The 18,886-nt window shown below is 43.2% G+C and overlaps 1 protein-coding gene across 2 annotated transcripts in view; it reads right to left on the reverse strand.

Annotated features, from left to right (window-relative positions):
- The window catches only part of METTL23 (methyltransferase 23, arginine), a 141,100-nt gene that overhangs the window by 69,558 nt on the left and 52,656 nt on the right, over nucleotides 1-18,886 (reverse strand). For both annotated transcript variants that reach the window (XR_015297496.1, XM_086930677.1), the window contains exon 3: nucleotides 5,667-5,904. Coding sequence is in view for 1 of the 2 variants with exons in the window: in XM_086930677.1 (XP_086786803.1) it covers nucleotides 5,667-5,904 (238 nt within the window). In the remaining variant the exon portion in view is untranslated. The remainder of the gene's footprint in view (nucleotides 1-5,666; nucleotides 5,905-18,886) is intronic.

Raw genomic sequence — 18,886 nt, forward strand, 5'->3', positions numbered from 1 at the left:
GTGGTACATTTGTGGTCCTTGTGAAAGCTGGCAAGTGTCTTCTCAGATTTTAGGGATATGTGACTTCAAATTTCTTAAACGAAATCTCTTTGTTTACTTTAGCTTTACTTTGAAAATCAAGCACCCCAAACCTACCTACTCTACATTTCCTTTCCTTGTAGGTGTAAACTACACAGAGTGTACTACAGTATATCCCTCGTGTTTTGTTGCTTTAACATACTGCTTGTCTCTTTAGTGACTGTCTCCCAGTGTAGATGTTGGCAGTCTTTTTCCCATGGCTGCACATTCTTGTCCCTTTTTAGCCATCTCTCCTGTACATCTTTAAGTTAGTTCAGCTTTGCTGAGAGTAATTGCTGTGTTTAGGCGCTCAGTGTGCAGGTGTGGGCCAGCCTCTGGTGCCTCTGCCTGTCAATATATTAGCTACCCCACCCATGTATGACATTTGTGCAGTCTGCTCATCTATACGTTTGAAATCTGTGCTCTCTGTTGTTTGCTGCAATACTTGCAGGTCACTCTCCTGAACTAGCATAGATGCCTTTGCGTTGATCCATCCATGCCTGCTGAAAACCAAAGGCCTTATCCTGAACTTGTTTGAAGGGAAGGCTAGAGAGTCACTTGAAGTCCCACTATATAGGGTTGAGCCAATCTGTCTAGGAATGTTAATCATGCACTAATATGGAAACAATTAGTGAACATTGGCGTAATCATATCGGTTTTCGAGAGACCTAGGCCTAGCTTTTGACCAAGTTTGATTGAGCAGATTCTTCCAAAGCAGATTCAACAATGCCAGAAAACGAATAGTCAATTGATGTCACTTTCAGTAATGTCTTTCCTGTGATGTTACATCTTACAGGGGCCTCCAATTCTGTCCAGGGCCCCAGAAATCATAGAATGTCCCTGGGAATATTCAATAGAAAATGGCATTAATACTTAACATGGCCGTTGAGCAGCAAAGAGACAATTACATGATTATCCAACTGTTTATCTGGCCATCAGCACAGTGACTGGTGAATGTTGCAAGTTTCATAGAACTTGTAGTTTTTTCTCTGAGCATTCTGAGTACTTACTGTCCCCTTACTCAATTGTTGTGTTTAATGGCAGCTATGGTTAATAAAGCAGAGAAGAGAATGCATAAGCTGAAGCCTCTGGTCCTGACAGAATCTGGTCACCATGTGTAAAGCGACTCGTGTAGTTCTGCATTGGCAGCACCCAGAAAATATCTATGCCTCAAAATTGATCAGCTTTTCAGCCACTTTTCTGCATATTAACCCAGTATTCTACTATTAACCCAATTTTGTTTAATATATCTGTGGCAACCTATTTATGAGTACGTGGGAAATAGTAATAGTAATAGTAATAGGGGCATTTATATAGCGCTGGGTTTTTACGCGCACCGGCGTGTCCCCGCGCTTCGACCGCTGCGAAACCCTTCCTGGCTTCCCTGAGAGATGGTCCCTTAATGGGTATCTCCAGGGTGAGACCAGGCATCCCGGCGGTCTGGGACCGTTAGTGAAGATGAGGCAAGCTAGTGCCCAGAGTTGCCGAGTGTGATCGCTGATCAGAGTGGGCACCGAGGCGAGAGAATTATCGAGTCCGCTGACCCTGGTCCAGAAACCTGCCGCGTCGGGAATCGAACCCTGGTCCCGGGCCGTCCTCTGCTCTCGGGTCTGCCGCCTCTAACCAGTGAGCCACACTACTTCACCTATTACACATATTATGGGCAGAGAGAAGCAATACTTGCATAGTGAGTGATCAAAGTTATGACCAAAGCTCAAAGCTCGTACACAGAATGACTCATTCATGAAATGGATCTTTTACATTGAACCACAGGTTGATGATTTTAACCTGCAACTCCTACTTCAAAACCGAAGACTACAGCCATGCTTAGTTGCACTTGCTCTCCAGGTGACGTAGAGAAGAAGTGGGAGGGCCCATGTGCTGCATTACCTAAGAGGCCACTGCAAACAAAGCTGAAACATTGAAAGAGTACCATGTGCTTCTGCCCACCACCACAGTGGGTTTGACCCCTCGCCTCCCACTACGAGTAGCCACAACTGCAGCTTCAGGCACAGGTGCCTCCGCTGCACAGATTCAAAGTGCTGAACTGCAGCTGGCTTACCATTAATAGGCAACTGTTGTTTCCTGGCTCAGGGCATGTCTGGATAGTGGAGTTCCACTAAACGTAAAAAAAATGCATTGTCAAAACCAATTGGTCTCACCTTTTGGACCTACTGACTTTGCCAATGCTGTTTGAGGGGCAGAAGGTGGTTGGTGCTGGAGGAAAACACACGAGGAAAGAGCAACACAGCTTGACTGGGGTGTTTTCTGGGGGAAGCATATGATAAAGAGCAACACAAATTGCAGGGGGGGAGAAGCTCACAGTCTGTCACGGTGTCACTACAATATCTAGTCACAAGTGTGGAGCTGAAAATAGATGGCAAGATCACAGAGGTCACACGTTGTCCAAGGGAATACATCAGTATAGATTGCCTTTTGGGGAATGTCCTAAGAAGCTGAGGGCTGGAGGAGGCTGCCATCACACGAGAACAGGCAACCACCACGGGATTTAAGGTAAGAGGATGCTTTCACCTAGAATCAAAGAGTTGTCTGGGGCAGGGCTATGTACATCAGATGTGACTTTGCCCCAGTATGAGTTGTCAACTTCTCTAGAGAAGAAGACATAGCTGCCAGCGGTGGGCCAGGCTCTACACCAGAAGTAACTTCAAGATTTTGCTTCAAATTGTCTGTTCTTACAATGCTGGCTTTGCTAAAGCACATTCCGTATATCCTACTCAGGAAGAGTTGCTTTAGCAGGAGACCATGGACAGGAGTTTCTTTGCTCCAAAGTTGTTTACAAGAGTGGGCTAAGCTACAATGAGTCATAGGAAATATTAGTTACCTGAGCACATCAGAACATTCTGATTAAACTAGCCCACATGGTTCCTTTGTCTGCACACCTCAGGATTACAAACTATGGAGAGGTGTTTTTCTCTTATTGTAATGACCTAGAATGTTCATAGAAAGTGAGCACTCCGTTTGCTCCTATCCTACTTGCTAAATGAGTGGTAGGTCTAGAGGGTGAAGACAATCCCAGTGTGAATGACAGTGGTAGGAATATCTTTTGAGAGGGTAGAGGCAGATATCGTTTTCCCCTTTATCCCTTTACAAATCTCTGAATAGAGTGGTCCACTTATTAAGACAACCATAATGCAGTTGAGGAGCCTTACTATCCCTGTGGTAGCCAATGCTCTGATTGGCATCGCAATTTGTATTCTGGGGAGAGGTGGTTTCTAAGTTTCATAAAGGCCATGTAGGACATTAGTATGATTTACACGTTTTACTTCAAAACAACAGGCAGATTGAGAGATTTAAATTAACTATAAAGAGCATGATTGGGTGTTCCGAGCAATAATTGAATAGGAAGTGAGACATCCACCTTCCATACTTTTGTTTTGCATATCACGGTCACAGAGGGGTGTGTGCTGTTGCCCATTTGAACCTTTGCACATCCACCCAGTCTGTGGTCTGCTATGTTGGTGAAAGAGGGGTGGGTAATTAACCTGAGGTCTTGTGCAGATGATGTGGAAGAATGGCCAAAGTGTGTGATGACCCAGCTATGGCATAGAGGGAAGAGCAATGTTTGGGCGAGTTAAAAGCTACTGCAGTAATGGTATAACTAGACGGGCTACACAAAAGAAGAGAAGTCCAGATAAGGCAACATGTATAGGTTCTAGGGTACATAGATTGAAATATTTACTATTGTAAAGAACATCAGTGAAATTAATTACTTAATTGACCAGGGAACTTGCTGTGAAACTCTAAGATGTATATTGTGAACAGGCTTAAGCTATACCACCAGTGTGTAGAGATGGCTGCAATCCTAGTAACCGGTAAAAAAAAGAGAAGGACAGTGAGCTCTGAAATAAGTAAATCCAAAGGATGGCTCAGGAAGGCTGTTCAGCTTTCTCCTGTTCTGACACATACATGGCAAAATATAGGAGGCCGCTTAAGGTATTTTCCAGGTTTGTTTTTACTGATCTCAAGCATGACAAAGAGATTCATGTACAACATCAACACTAAGGACACTGTCCCTGTGACAAGTCCCATGTGTAAAGTGTCCAGTCCAGAATATTATCTGACATTGATTCAGAGGACGTAAGTACGCTGGCCCTCAAGGTTGTTGAGAACTTCTAACGTCCATGGGCAGGTCCACTAGTATGGTATGGTGCGTTGTGTGTTAAGGCCAAAAACTCAAACTCATAGTTTGAGAGGCACTTCAGAGACATACTTCAGCTGCTCTTTGTAAAGTTGAGGGAAAGATCGGCAGTTTCTAACTTTCGTTTATGTGACTCTGCTAAAGAGCAATTTCAGTCTTTCCTTTTTCATTAGGCAGACTAGAACCAATGATCTACTAAATTACGTAAAACACACACAAGGTGATGGAATGCTTGCAAGTAGTTTAACCACTGGCATTCACTCGGGTAAGATTCTAACCCATCATTTTTCACCTACTGTGCCACCCTAGACAGAGGCCCACCATATGCAAATCAATACTGATCCTGCTCCTCATGGGGCCAGCACACTCCGAACTCAACTGCCAGGTGAGGCCCCTCCATAGGGGAACACAAACCCATATCAATTTCTGCCCTATTAGGTCTTGTCAGTGACGTTCAGCTTGGATCCTTTGGCACAACAAGCAAGGGACCCACGTCTGGAATACCCAAGGTGGGCTCTAATGAGCTTGACTTCCAAATTTGGCTTGAGGACGCAGAATTACTGGAGAAAGAGTCAGAAACCTCTAGTCGAGAAGCATGCAAGGCACAGCGAGCCTAGCCCTGTGATCTTGATGAAAGGTCTCTCTGAGGATCGACCCTTAATAGGGAGCACATTTTACACTTTCCATGTTGCTAAGAGTGACTGTGTCCTTGCACAGATTTCCTTCCCTGCCTGCTGACTGTTTAAAAAATATGTAATATCTGAATGAATTTGAGTAAACATTCTCTGACTTGCTAGCTACGAACGGGCCACAGTTTTGTACCCAGTTTGTAGTATAAAACCTGTTGCAAGCCTTGACAAGGTGTATTAGCAAGTTGCTTCATATATTATTGATAAGCGGCCTTCAAGTCTTGCATGAGCGCTGGAGATTTGATGGCTGCTCTGTTTATTGTGTAAACATTAATATAAAGTGTGTTTGTAAAGTGGGGTACATGACTTCTTTTTCATCATTAGACTCTGACCCAGATAAAGACACTCAAGAAAGGTAGGTAGAAGCAGGAAGAAACTGCAGGGAAAGAGTAAACGAGAGAAAGCAGGGATGGAAAAAAACTAAAACTGTGAGATGAAGAGCTGCTGGATAGTGGAACCCAAACCAGGCAGCCGGAAACCCTGACAATTGGTAGGCCAGGTTGCAGAGGTGGGGCCATAAGAAAAAAGTTTGGCCCCTGTACTTATTTTATGTATATATTTATATTACAAATTATGCCCTGATAGAACAATACGAAAGCTATAGGCTGGATCGCTCATGTCATCCCTCACTCAAATAAATGGGTAATTAAACATATGACCAGTTTTTACCACTTCACAACTGTCCAGTAGCTGAGTACATTTTCAGTGGCCTCCAGTTTATTAACATTCATTTTTGTATGGAGATGATATAGGGTACTTACCTTCAGGTTCGTAAAATACGTCGGATCCTAAAATAATATCCACAGGAGGCAGTGTCAATAGCTCAGGTGATATGTCGCCCCAGGTGAATCCAAAAACCTTCACTCCCTGGAGGTTATTCATCTGACAGCTGCGGCGACAATTTTCCAGACATTCAGGGAGCTCTGCGCTGTCCGATAATGTTACATCTGCACCACATTTTGCCGCAACAACACCTGGCAAACTCACACCTGCTCCAAGCTAAACAGAAAGAAAAATCATTAGTAGGTTCAATTGTGCAATTTTCTATATATATTTCAGGCACATGGGGGGTGGGGGGGGGGTGAGGGAGGACTTTGAAGTGGGAAGGAAGGAAAGGTTTGATTATCCAAGTCAGCGTGGGTGTAGGCACTTTAATGTCACTGGGCTTCATGAGTGGTATTGTATTTTTGTTGTATAAATATTCTACAGATGTTTCTAAGGTATTATATCGGTCAAGGTCTTCCAGAGGTTTCTTTAGGGAGCTCGAATAATTTAATGAGTTAAGGGAGTTATCAACCCGTCTAATAAATTGGTTTCAAGCCCACCATGTGTGAATTGAGAGTTGTTTAACGTCCTTCCATTCTGAGAGGATGGATTTGAGACGGATTGTTATTGGTATGCCTAACAGAGAATCACTCCTTTTGAAGAGTTTGTGTAATTTGGGTAGGAAAGATTTCTAATGCAATGGTAGCTGGGTCTGAGGTCCAGGTTATATATAAGATGTGCGAGTTGGTGTCAGTGATTTCCTTCGAGAATTCAGGGACTAGTCAGCAGTCTAGTACCATGTTTGAGGTTGCCTTGATCTTCCTTGCAGCTCCAACATAGGCCTGATCCTACCTATCCTAGTTTTCGTAATCTGAAAGGTGTCCAGTTGGCCATGTATGCTGTCCATAATCTGCATTGTGCCAAGCAGGGAGCAATTTGATCTTGCGTGAGTCTTGCCAAATCGATTCCAGTCTATATGGGGAGAGTGGATTCAGTGTTTTAATTTAGTACATGTTCCCACTGTATGGTTTCTCTGAGTTTTGATGACTTTGGGGAAGTTAATGTATAGGGTACGGGTGCGACATGGCCTCCTAAGACCGTCTTGGGGAGTATGTTAGAAAGGTTGGGTTTGGGTGGTTTTTGTGTCTGGAAAGGACAATTTAAATTAATAGAAGTCAAAATTGGTGAGAATAAATGTGTTTTTTTATAGATAGGAATGTGAGAGGGTCTGTTTTAGGGGCCTAGGGCTTTAATAGGGGCTATTCCTTTCTTTGTCCGGTTTTTATAACACAGGGGCTAACCTTCGATTTTGATTTTTCCATTGTGCCACTCATGAAGTTAAGGGAGACATATTCGTTTTTTTGGTAATTTTAGGCAGGTTGATTAGTGTGTCGGCGAATTTGTGAGCCAATGTACGCTCTGTTTTGTTAGCTGGCAGTTTGGGTTCTGCATTAATCTGCTAGGCTAAGGCCTCAGAGTGATTTTGGTAGTCTTCGATTTCTGAGTGCAATTCTTAGTTTCTTAAATGACGAAAGAAAGAGTGAAGAGAAAAAGTTTTTTTTTTAAGAACTCGTCAGAGAGGGATATGGGGGACATACTTAAAGGGGAATTGATTTGTGAAGAAATTATCATGCTGATGGTTTCGATACGACCCCACAAAGAAATGTATTTGTACGTTGTATTTTATCGATTGCTTTAAGGTGCACTCAAACGAAATTCCTAGCTATTTGATTCTTTTATGCTCCCACTTAAGGACAGAATTATTAGTTCTGGAACTACTGCAGAGGTTATTAAGAGGGAGTATTTCGTTTTTTTCCTCTTTATTGAGTGTATAACTAGATACTTTGCGTATTCATTTATTGTACTTATATTATAACTATTAGAACATCATCTGCATAAGCATTGTTTTTTTGGGCCCCTGGTGTAAAAGGGGTTCCTGCTATGTTTTTGTTTTCTCTTGAAGCAATTAAGAGGGATTCTAATGTTAAGAAAAAGAGTAAAGAGGAGAGGGGCAATACTGTCTCGTGCCTTGTATGGTAAAGCTGTTGGCTAGGTGCCCATTGATATCTTGCCCGTGGGTCTGTTATATAGGGCTAGTTCCAGTTTGTTAAAATTGTCACCCAAATTTAGTGTTGCATGCAGAAAGGTCCAGGAGACCTTATCAAAAGCCTTCTCTGCATCTAGTGCTATAATGCATGAAGGGTTATCAAGAAGGTTCCATTTTTCTGTGGCATGGCTGACTAGTCTGAAGTTATTCAAGCCAAGTCTATCTTATATCAAGCCTGTTTGGGATGGGTGGATGAATGATTTCAGAACGGGCCGGAGTCTGTTCACAAATATGAAAATATATGTGTGTTTTAACTACAACTTGCACCCTGTTACAGTTGAAAGAAAGATGCTTAGTCTTCTTCAGTTCAGATCCATATTATAGGCCCCACCAGGAGCAGCCACTTCGCCCTTCACACCAACTGATTCCTTCTTACACTCAAACCCTCTCAACATTCCGATGAAATCATGTAGGCCAAGCAGCAAAGCAGGGGCAACCATAGAGAGGGTGCATTGATCACTTGCTAGATTACAACACCCCCCTATATCATGCTCTGCTTAGGACCTCACATATATCACTCAAGACATGTTAACCCCCTTGGGCGCGGCCGCGATTCTGCGCCTGTGCGGCAGAATCGCGAGTGGGCGGGTTCATGACGGTGCCCCAGCCATCATCAGCACACGCCCACCGTAGTGCATGACGGCTGGGGGCCGTCATCAGCATCGAAGGGGTTAAATATGGTGTGTGTGTGTTATAAATACTACTTACCATGTAAGATATGTGATGTAAAGGGAGATGATGTAAAGTACAGCTTAGTAATAAAACTCTATGTAAAGGTAATTGTGATCTAATTACCAAAATGCAATCTACAGTGTTGAAACTACCTGCGATGTAACAACGGAAATTTCCAGAGAAGAACTACTAGCTACTCATCAGTGTGGTGAGCCTTAATATTCTAATCTGGCTTCAGAAGATGGTTCTCTTTCTTTGAGGCAGTTAATTATGTGACCTCCTAATACATTTAAACTAAATATGTAATAGTCCCATTCTGTGAATGTTACTTTTTTTGTCTGTCGGGTGAATTCTGCATCATTGATTAATTGCAGATCTCTTTATGAGGTATTAAACATTACTCCCATTCTACAAAACCCAAATAGTGAGTTGCCATTCATTCTCGAACAGATGTCTCTTCCTATGTGAATGGAGCCGTTCTTGCCTAAAGACATGCAGGGCCATATTTATTAAAGCATGTGTTCATATGTTCAAAGCACAAATTGTGATTCTGTCACCCGAATCACAATTTGTGTTTCGTTTTGGTATTGTGAAGGGGGTGTTTTGGGTGTCCCTTTCAATAATGAATCTGAATGGGATGTATTAATGTTTTGCAACCAAATTCTGGTCGCAAATCATTCATACTTTTCGACTCCTTGAAGGAGGTGGTAACCCATTCACAAATGCGGCCCTTTCTCCTCTGAGAACGGAAACAGACCACTGCCTAGTTTAAAAAAATGAAACTTTAAAGTTTCATTTTTTTCCTTTTAAAGCATCTTGTTTTCATTTAAGGAAAACGTGCTTCATTAAAAAAAAAAACATTGCTTTATTTAAAAGCAATCACAGACCTGGTTGTCTGCTTACCCCCGCAGGCTACCATTCCTGCGATGGCTATCATTCCTAAAGGGTCGCAAACTGCGACCTACCTCATTAATATTCATGAGGTAGGTCGATTTGCAACCCATTAGCAATTTCTATCTAATATTTGTGTGTTTTCTTACATTAGGAATTGCAATTTCCTAATTCTGATTCGGTAAGAATCGCAATTAGGAAATTGCAATTCTTAAATTTTGTACACGTGGCCCTTGTATACAGGGGTGGTCAATCGAATAGCATTTTTCTCTAGAACTCTAGCAGCAGCAGCAGAGAACAATTATACTATTTACGACCAAGAACTGTTGTCTATATAAGAGCATTTAGCCCTTATGAGACATTATTTGTTGAGGGCAGAGATTATGATCATAATTCAGGCGTACCACAAAATGTAGGGTTCTTAAAGTCTATGAAGTGTGTGAATCTGAGACATCTAAGATGATTACTGTTCTTTACGAGATCTAATTACGAAATCACCTATGGACCTGGTAATAGACATGGAAAGGTGGACACTCTGTCATGACAAGTAGAGAAACAAAGCCTGACCATTAGTCCTCTTTTGTGCTGAAAAGAAGAGGGTAAGGATGCAGAGACATTCTTATAGTTCCTAAAATAGGGATATATGTATTTGACTCTGTCCACCACCACACCCTACTGCAAAGACTTCACAATATTGGAATCCGTGGAAATGCTTTATAATTGATTGTTTCATATCTCACAGACAGATAAAGTGTAGTCTACCTACCCATGTTCCCATCACCTCATCACACACAACACTATGGCGTTCCTCAGGGGTCCAGTATTCAACACCTACTCAACCCCTTACCAAATTTAATTAAATCTTACACCCTTACCTGTTAGAACTATGCAGATGCCACCCACATCATTGTAAAAATGGATAGCCCCCAAGATCTCTACAATTCAAAGCTTGATGACTGCCTATGACAATAAACATATGGATTATTGTAGGAGGCACCAGGAATGCCTACCCACTTTTTGCCCCCATTTGAACTACTAGATGCTGGTTTTTCGACTTGGACTGTGCATTGAAGCGTGTGCCATGCCTACATTATATTTGAGTCCCCTATACACGACGCCTTATAGCCCTAAGGCAGGGAGCATTATAATACATGCGAGGACATATCTGCATGAGCAGATATATCCCTGTGCTGTCTAGTTCAATTACTAGATAGTACAAGTGAACAGGGAAGCCATCTTAAGTATATGTACTGGGCACTGGTGATTACGGGTTCCCCAGCTAAATGATTGCTTTACCGAAACCTATGATATTTGGTGTCAAACACCTTGTCTTAATAAATCCATAATGATTCCAATAGTGGATTTATTGAAACACGCAACCAGAGGGCACCTTAGAGGTGCACAGAGAAAACCTACCAGCCTGTTAGTGTGCTGGCTGACTGGTATCGTTCAGCCTACCACCACAGGCATGTTTCTGACCCCCCTGCAGGTGACAGCCCATGCTCGCTGAGGCAAGAAATCAGACCTGCTCTGGAGGAAGGTGTTCACACCTCCACCAGCAGGATGCCTAGTGATTTAGCATTCAAGGCCAGGGGATTCAAGCCCCTGCCACCTTTGATATGTGAGACCAGCTTCCCCAAGACCTGGGAGATTCCACCCCCTGAGGCTTATTTGGCACCGGGAAAGGAGGGAAATTAGCTATGCAAGAAGGCATGTTGCAGCACCAGGCTAAACACACCCCTAAAGTGGGCTGTCTGATGTGCTACACGAAAGAAGGGTTCACCATCTTGATTTTGGTGGAATTTGGGACTATGGGAAAGGGTTATGCACACTCCCCACAGGAAGTGGTCATATAGTGGGTGTGGTGAACTCAAGGGTAAGTCGCCCATTGTATACTACCTTCACTCCCCTTACAGCACCTAAATTCAGCCCCATGACATTAAGAAAGCAGATTCATCAGACTCAAGAATAAGGTCTAAGAAGACCTGAAGAACGGAAGTCTTGTGGATTAGCTGTGGACGTAGTGCCAAACCCTGCCTGCTCCTGTCTCGACAGTTGCGAAGACCCAACTCGTCCTGCACCAGTGCCCTTGGTGGGTTGCCAGCACTGTGCCAACCTGTCAGCACGTCCCTAGTAGTGGAGGAACTACTGCCCTGCAGCCTGCAGGCACTGACCGCGTTGACCGGTACACAAGTCTTCTGACTACCGTGTCCACTGACGCAGCAGCCTCCCAGAAAGAGGTCACTGAGCTTCAGGAGGTCAGATCCATCTTCCCCACCAAGTTTGGAGATGTCAGGACTCCTAGGAGCTGCCCTACACCAATACCAGCAATACTGAGCCGGTTGCAAGCACCAATGCTTGTTTTAGTTCAGTCCGAACACCACTGCTGCCAAAACCACCCAGCACGTCGAGGGACTTCCCCAGAGGCCAGCTTCTTGTGAAAAGTTGTTTTCCTTAGTTTCTTCTCCCTCTCTGCAGGTGCTCCAAGAACCGTGGGAGCCTCAAACTTGGCGATCCGACAGACAAAGCACCTATGCACCCGAGCCCCCAGCCTGAGTCCATTGAAACCAATGGTGTTTCAGTGGCCCTGAGAACCCCAGGAGTGGAGCCCTCCTGTGGGTTCTGCCAGACTGGTCCCCCAGGACCCTTTTACAGTCTCTTTTCCACAGGTATTTGTTTCCATTTACTACAACGTGTAGCGTCTGAGGCTACCACCGCTGAAAGCACCACTGCACTTGGACATCCCAGGGCATGCAAGACTGACCTCTTGGTGCTTTCTTCGACCTTAGCCCATACTCACCTTAAGTCCAGAAGGACAGTCCTTTAAGTCGTTTGCAAGTAACCTTAAGCAGTGAATGGCTCTCCCATAGGATAACATTACCACCTTTAAGGCCCTAGCTGTCATTTTCTATTGTTTCTACTGTAAAATTTGATAACATCTAAAGTACTTACCTGATTACGAAGTTCCTGGTGTCTAAAATATTAGAAAAATATATGGTATTTTTCTAACCCGGTCTCGAGTTTCTTCTTGAGCGTGTGTCTCATTTATTGACTGTGCTTGTACAACAAAAGCTGAACACTACCAACTGATAAGCCTAAACACTGCTCGCCCACACTACCACAAAAAAGAGCATTCTGGATTAATAATGTAAGCCCTGTAAGTCCATAAAGGTAGTCTGGACTTTCTACATTGTGTAGCTCATTTTGGTACACTACATAAAAAGCTAGCTTCATACAATAATGAAGAACCATGTAAAGCTTAACACTATAAAGACAGAGATTATGACATATGGACAATGGCAACACTACCAGCCTACCACCATACGGCCTAAGAAACTTGAAGCCCCTCTGACAACATCAAGATAAGTTAGTAACCGATTAGTAACCATGGATTCAGACTTACTAATGAAATACCCTGTGCTAACAACATCACAAAGAGTGCCTTCTACATAATGAAAACATCCCATACCTTCCATACCAATATAAAATGCAAGCCATCCTCATGCTCATGATCTCCAAGCTAAACTATGCCAACTGCCTATACTGTGGCTCACCGGCGTTCATTATACACAAAATACAACGTAGCCAAAATGCTGATGTAAGGCTTCTTCTTCCTCTTCACCTAAGAAAAAACATGTCCCCAGTCCTGCAAATCGTTCCACTGGCTACCAATAGCTAGAACGGCAATGTTTAAGGCACTCTGCATTGTCCACAGAGCCTCCTGAGGTTAAGAACCGCTATTCCTATATGTTAAATTCAAGCAATACAACCCAAACAGAACACTGGGCTTCAGGTTTGCACCACTTATCATCGTACCAATTTACCATAATAAATTCATAGGAGACACTGCTTTCTCAGTACAAGCTGCCAAGCCCTGGAACTCACTACCAGCCAACATAAGAAGCACCCAGGATCATATACACTTCTGAACAACCACACCCTCATGAGGAATCTTCAGCTTACAACCCACAAATTGCAAACAACTCAACCAGCAAATTAGTTTATTTATATAGGAAAGCAAAAAAGGGCAAACCCTTGGGTCACAGTGACATTATATAGGTATGTAATTCCATATGTAACCGTTATGGCCCACAATAATACTAAAATCATAATTTCAGCGGTCAGCAACAACTTGTAACTTATACCTATTAAATGTACTAAATATATATCAGCTATGAGGGTTGTCCACCACCAGCAATGTACAGCCAAAAAATAGAAACATCACCAAATTCCTTTTTTTAAAATAAATAAATAGGCATGGAATAACTGAAGAGATCTGTCACATATTACTGGACAGTTTGAGGACTTTAATATAGTCCATTTACTGCAGGTCTCAAATATCTTTACAATCTGACTGCTTCTTTACATCTCACATAGACACTCAGATATGGGATGATAATAAAAATACCCATATCTACAGATCTCTAAACTTCTCTCTCCCTTCAACCATGCCAGCTTCGGACAACAACTATACAAACAATCTCAGATTGGACAACTCAGTGCAGTAACCAGCTAAGCAGGCAATATCATAGGAAATTCCCAAAAAAGACCTGCAGAGCTGTGCAAAGCTAATAGAATACCGGCCACCACCAGTAATCCATGGTATTCAGACCAGTGCAAGGTGAAACGGAAGGAGTTAACTGTCGCCTTGCTTAAAAAAAATCCCTCACTAGTTAGAGCGGCTATGAAGGATTATGCAAGGGCGATAGTGCTGGCTAAACGTGAGTGGGAGGAACAACGCTGGCAGGATCTTAAATCCGCTGCCAACATGAAGAATACCATGCTGTTCTGGGATCTGATTAACAAGGCTAGGCAGCAAAGTGTACCATCTATCGCAAATCATATAACGGAACAGCAATGGCATTCCCACTTCTCTGCGTTGTATGATGGGAGAGAAGTATTAGATTCACCTCTCGCAGATTCAGATTTCAGGACCCAAACCCTGGCGGAGCTTGAAGAACCATTTCTGCCCTCCGAAGTAAGAGTGGCCATTAGACATCTGACCCCTAGGAAGGCAGCTGGCCCAGACGGGATACCAGGGGACCTTCTTTTGAATGACCCTGATGCCTGGGGCAAACTAATTGCCCTAATAACGAATTTGATCTCTAAGGGTTATCCGGTGCCAGATTCATGGAAGGGAGCAGAGGTGGTAACAGTGTACAAAAAGGTCACAAGAGACGACCCTGCCAATTACAGACCGATCAGTCTGATTGACGTGATCCAGAAGGTGGTTGGCAGGGTTATCATTTCTAGGGTGGGTGTCTGGATGGAAGAGGAGCATGTTCTCTCTCACTTCCAAGCAGGGTTTCGCCAGAAGGTGGGCACGATGGACCAGGTCTTCCGTTTTTTTTCCGATCTATTGGAAAGCCGTGACCATTAACAAGGGTAGCCTCTATCTGGCATTCATAGATCTTAAGACAGCGTTCGATCTGGTCCCTCGTGCAAGGCTGTGGGATATCTTGGGGAAGATGGGCTTCCCAGGGCCACTATTGAGTCTTTTTGTGAAGCTACACGAGGGGAATTATGCAAGGATCAGATGGGGCACCCAGGGCAACTGACAGAAAGGGTGCCCGTGAAGAATGGAGTCCGCCAGGGATGTGTTATGGCACCGACCCTATTCTCCCTCTTTGTGAATGAAGTGGTGGATCATCTGAGGGAGGACGCGGCAGATGCACCATCCCTGGCGGGGGAAAAAACACTCACTCTACTCTTCGCGGATGACACCATCTTGATCTCTAAAACACCCACAAGTCTTCAAAAACTCGTGGACCGCTTTAGCGTGTTTTGCATTGATAGAGGCCTCACTATAAATACCTCTAAAACAAAGCTCATGGCCATCTCACTTCCAAGAGATTTAGGAATAATGTCTCGCTTAACGGCGTCCCCTTGGAGTTGGTCGATTCCTTTGACTGTCTGGGTGTAAGGGTAAACAGCCGGATGAAATGGAAAGACCATTTGGCCAAAATGTTATTAAACCACAAAAGAGTCTCAGGGGTGGTTCTAAGGGAACAGCGGGAGTCGTTTAGTAAACCTGCGGCACCGACTCTTGCAATTTATGATGGTCAAGTATTGCCAGCAGCATTATATGGTTCTGAGCTGTGGGGGTTTGAGAATATAACAGAGTTAGCCACGTCTGAAAATAAGTTCATGAGAGATCTGGTGGCCCTCCCAGTCTCCACCCCATTAATTCCATTACGGTTAGACCTAGGCAGGCGCCCCATAAAAGATATAGTGCGTCTGCGCCCACTTCCCTTTTGGGTGCGTCTGAGAAGGACCCAGGAGCTCCATAATTATGCTGCAGTTCTAGATGAACTTATTCTCCTCAACACAGGCAATAAGATTAAGTGGTTGTGCAACCTGAGACAGCTGGTGGTGCAACTGGGCTTCAGTGAAGCATGGTTGAGCCAAACACCGCCTCCCAAGGTAGTGATCAAGAAGCTCTATTGGGACTGGGTACAGGAGATGGCCATACGCAGAAGTGACGGGGGCCCTCTCTCCCAGCGTTTCCTGGAGATCAAATGGACAAGAAAACTCGAACCCTTCCTTGATTATATAGAGAAACCACTGGACAGATCACTTTACCTAAAACTGAGGCTTGGGACCCTACCGGTGAATGACTTTTCTTCTGGGTGGAAAGATTCGGGTGTTCTACAAAAAGTTTGTCCCGGTTGTGCAGCCCCAAACGAGTCTGTGGCTCACTTTTTCTTTGCCTGCCTGGCATACAGGGTTGCCAGGAAGACATGGTTAAAACCACTATGTAAGGGGCATGGCCTTAGATGTCATAAAATGGCCCTTCGGGTCCTCTGCACTGATAGGTCCTCCATTGCTATGGTGTGTGGGGTAGCTAAATATTTGGGTAATGCGTGGCAGACACGTACAAGGAGGTCCAAGCTCACCCCCACCCCATCCAACCATTAGTTGGCCCCATGGCAGGATATCTCTTTTAATGATTCTCATGACACGATTTATTGTATATTTTAGTAATTGAGTAGTAAGTGATGTTCTATGTTTACATAGGATTGGTGGGTCCTTGCATTTTTTGCTTTTTAATGTGCTGGACATTTATATCTTAGTAATTTTAAACAAAATCGAGTAGTATGGGATGATGTATGTCTATATAAGATTGATGGGCCTCTGCTCTTTTTTTTTATGTACTGTATAAATTGTACACTTTTATGATGAAACTTTTTATCGAATAAAGTAACAACTACTACTACTGCTAATAGAATACTGAAAAACTGTAAGTCTATCTCTTATACTTCAGCATCCAACTCACTGCAACGCACTGCATCCTATAACGTGATAGCTGCACTTCGGTGGTCATCATGCACAACATGGAAGCACTTCCCACATAAGATCAGAACTAAAACAACATCCTTTCAACCATACATCCTAAATAGTGTAGCATGCAACTCATCTACAGGAGTGCATGCTACACTGCTTAAAGGATTGCAAGCATTTCAACACCCCACAAATGGGTAGTAAGTGCTATATAAATGCTGCAATACATTACAATGCAACACAAAGTACAAAACTGGATTGTTGAATACCTTATACAGAGGAAACTGGAAAAAAATATTTTATGGCATAAAAAATAATGTGTGGTCCGAGAACCAACACTAAATAAATGAGTATGCAAATTGGGACATGAAACTCCAGTGGCAGGTCATTTTGGGCCAACCAAGACTCAAAAATGTATAAATCATCAATCTTGGTGACCTGGAATGAGAAGAGAGATTGCAAAAAAATGTTTAATAAAGAGTAAACTGTGCACAAGTTAAGGTCCCCCAAAGAAAAACCTTTCAGGTTATTGTAGCCAGTGTCTACACCTCAACAGCCATTGTCAATGATTTCAATGGTATTTATAACTTATCTGGAACCTTCAGAAGGAAAGACTGTTACCAGTAGGCATAGCTTACCTCACTAAGTCTACTCATTTAATTCCTTTAGAAAAGATCCAGACTGCTCCTACACTAGCCTATGTGTTCTTCAGGGAACTTGTCAGATTGCATGAGTTACCACAGGTAATAATTACAGTTAAGGAGTCTCAGTTTGTAGCTAGAATTCAGAAGGCCTTATTAGAAGAGCTGGGGCAATACATTTTGTATCCATTCGCTACCATACCGATATAAATGGACAGAGACTAACTCAGACACTCAAGCAATATTTGTGATGTTTTTGATGAGTCAGTCTGAACAGTGGGTGCAGTGGATTTCAATTACAGAATTTTCTTAGTGCAACACCTTCCACACCCCTGGGGTATGCTCCTTTCCGTTGTTCCTCTGGGTTCTATCCTCTTTGCACACCTACGTTCTCCTTCTCCTCAGTTACCTCTGTACAATCACTACTGAAAGATAGATACAATATTCAAGATTCAGCAGTAGTACATTTAAGATTGAGATGGCCAGGTACAAGTTTTTTGCAGTTTGGCGGTGTAGTGCAGTACAGTGTTCAAAGTTGGAGAAAAGGCAAGATTATTAACAGATTATTGGTTCTTTTCGGGGTTACCAAACCAATTTGGTCAAAGAAATATGGGTCCCTTTCCCACTGTTAGACAGGTAGGACAATCAACACTATAGCTGAAATTGCCTGGTCACTGGAAGAACCACCTTTTGCTTCATGTTTCGTGAGTAAAGAAGGATGCCTCTACCGGAGTACGAAGTAGAGGAGATCTTAGACCAAAATATAATAGAAGGCAACTGCAGTATCTGGTATTGTAGCATGGAAGTGTTATGATATATCTGACGATTGCTGGGAAACAGCAGTCTTTGTCCTTGCCCTAAAATTAGTAACAGCATTCCGCTAGAAGATTCTGCACAGACCCAGGCCCAAGAGGAAAATATGGCGGGCTTCTGGTAGGGTGTTTGTCAGGTGTCTGGGAAAAACACCCCACACGAGAGTTAGGAAACATAAGTGGAGAAGGTGGTCTTTCTCTCTCTTGCTCTAATGACCCCCATTCCCTTTCCAATAGGTTCTCTCAACTCTCCATATGCATGAGAAGTGGGCTAACCTACAAGGGGAGAAGGTGGGATTGACTTCGCTGTTCAGCAAGAGCTCCAAAAAGTCGTGACAGGAAGGAAGGGGAGGTACTTAGGAAGTAGACACTCATTACACTTTGTCATTTGTTGCGAATATAGTTTGGTCGTGTGTTATTACATTTGTTTAGTAGAAACTAAGCAAAAGTCCAGTTTTTTGTTCATAGGGAGAATTTCACATTACATGTGAGGGTTGTCTGTTTGAAATTGTATGATTCCAGGGTCAAAAGTCTGCTCAGTCTTCCGAATGTCTGAAAAGACCTGTTCTTCTAAACATCTTAGATGAATATCTTCCTTGTTGAAGAACACTTTGCTCTGTTAACGTAGATCTGGAAGGACCTCCAAGTCTAGTTATATTTTGAAATCTTATCCTGAAATGCCGCAGAAAGTATTTCTGTGGTGTACTGATTCCACAGCTTGAACCTCCATAATTGAATGAATTAATGAATATTAGTCTTATAGCGCACAAACTTTTCCCAAGGGCGTCAAGGAGCTATTGATAGAGCGAGAG

Source organism: Lissotriton vulgaris, chromosome 7 (assembly GCF_964263255.1).
Source record: "Lissotriton vulgaris chromosome 7, aLisVul1.2, whole genome shotgun sequence".
Lineage (NCBI taxonomy): Eukaryota > Metazoa > Chordata > Amphibia > Caudata > Salamandridae > Lissotriton > Lissotriton vulgaris.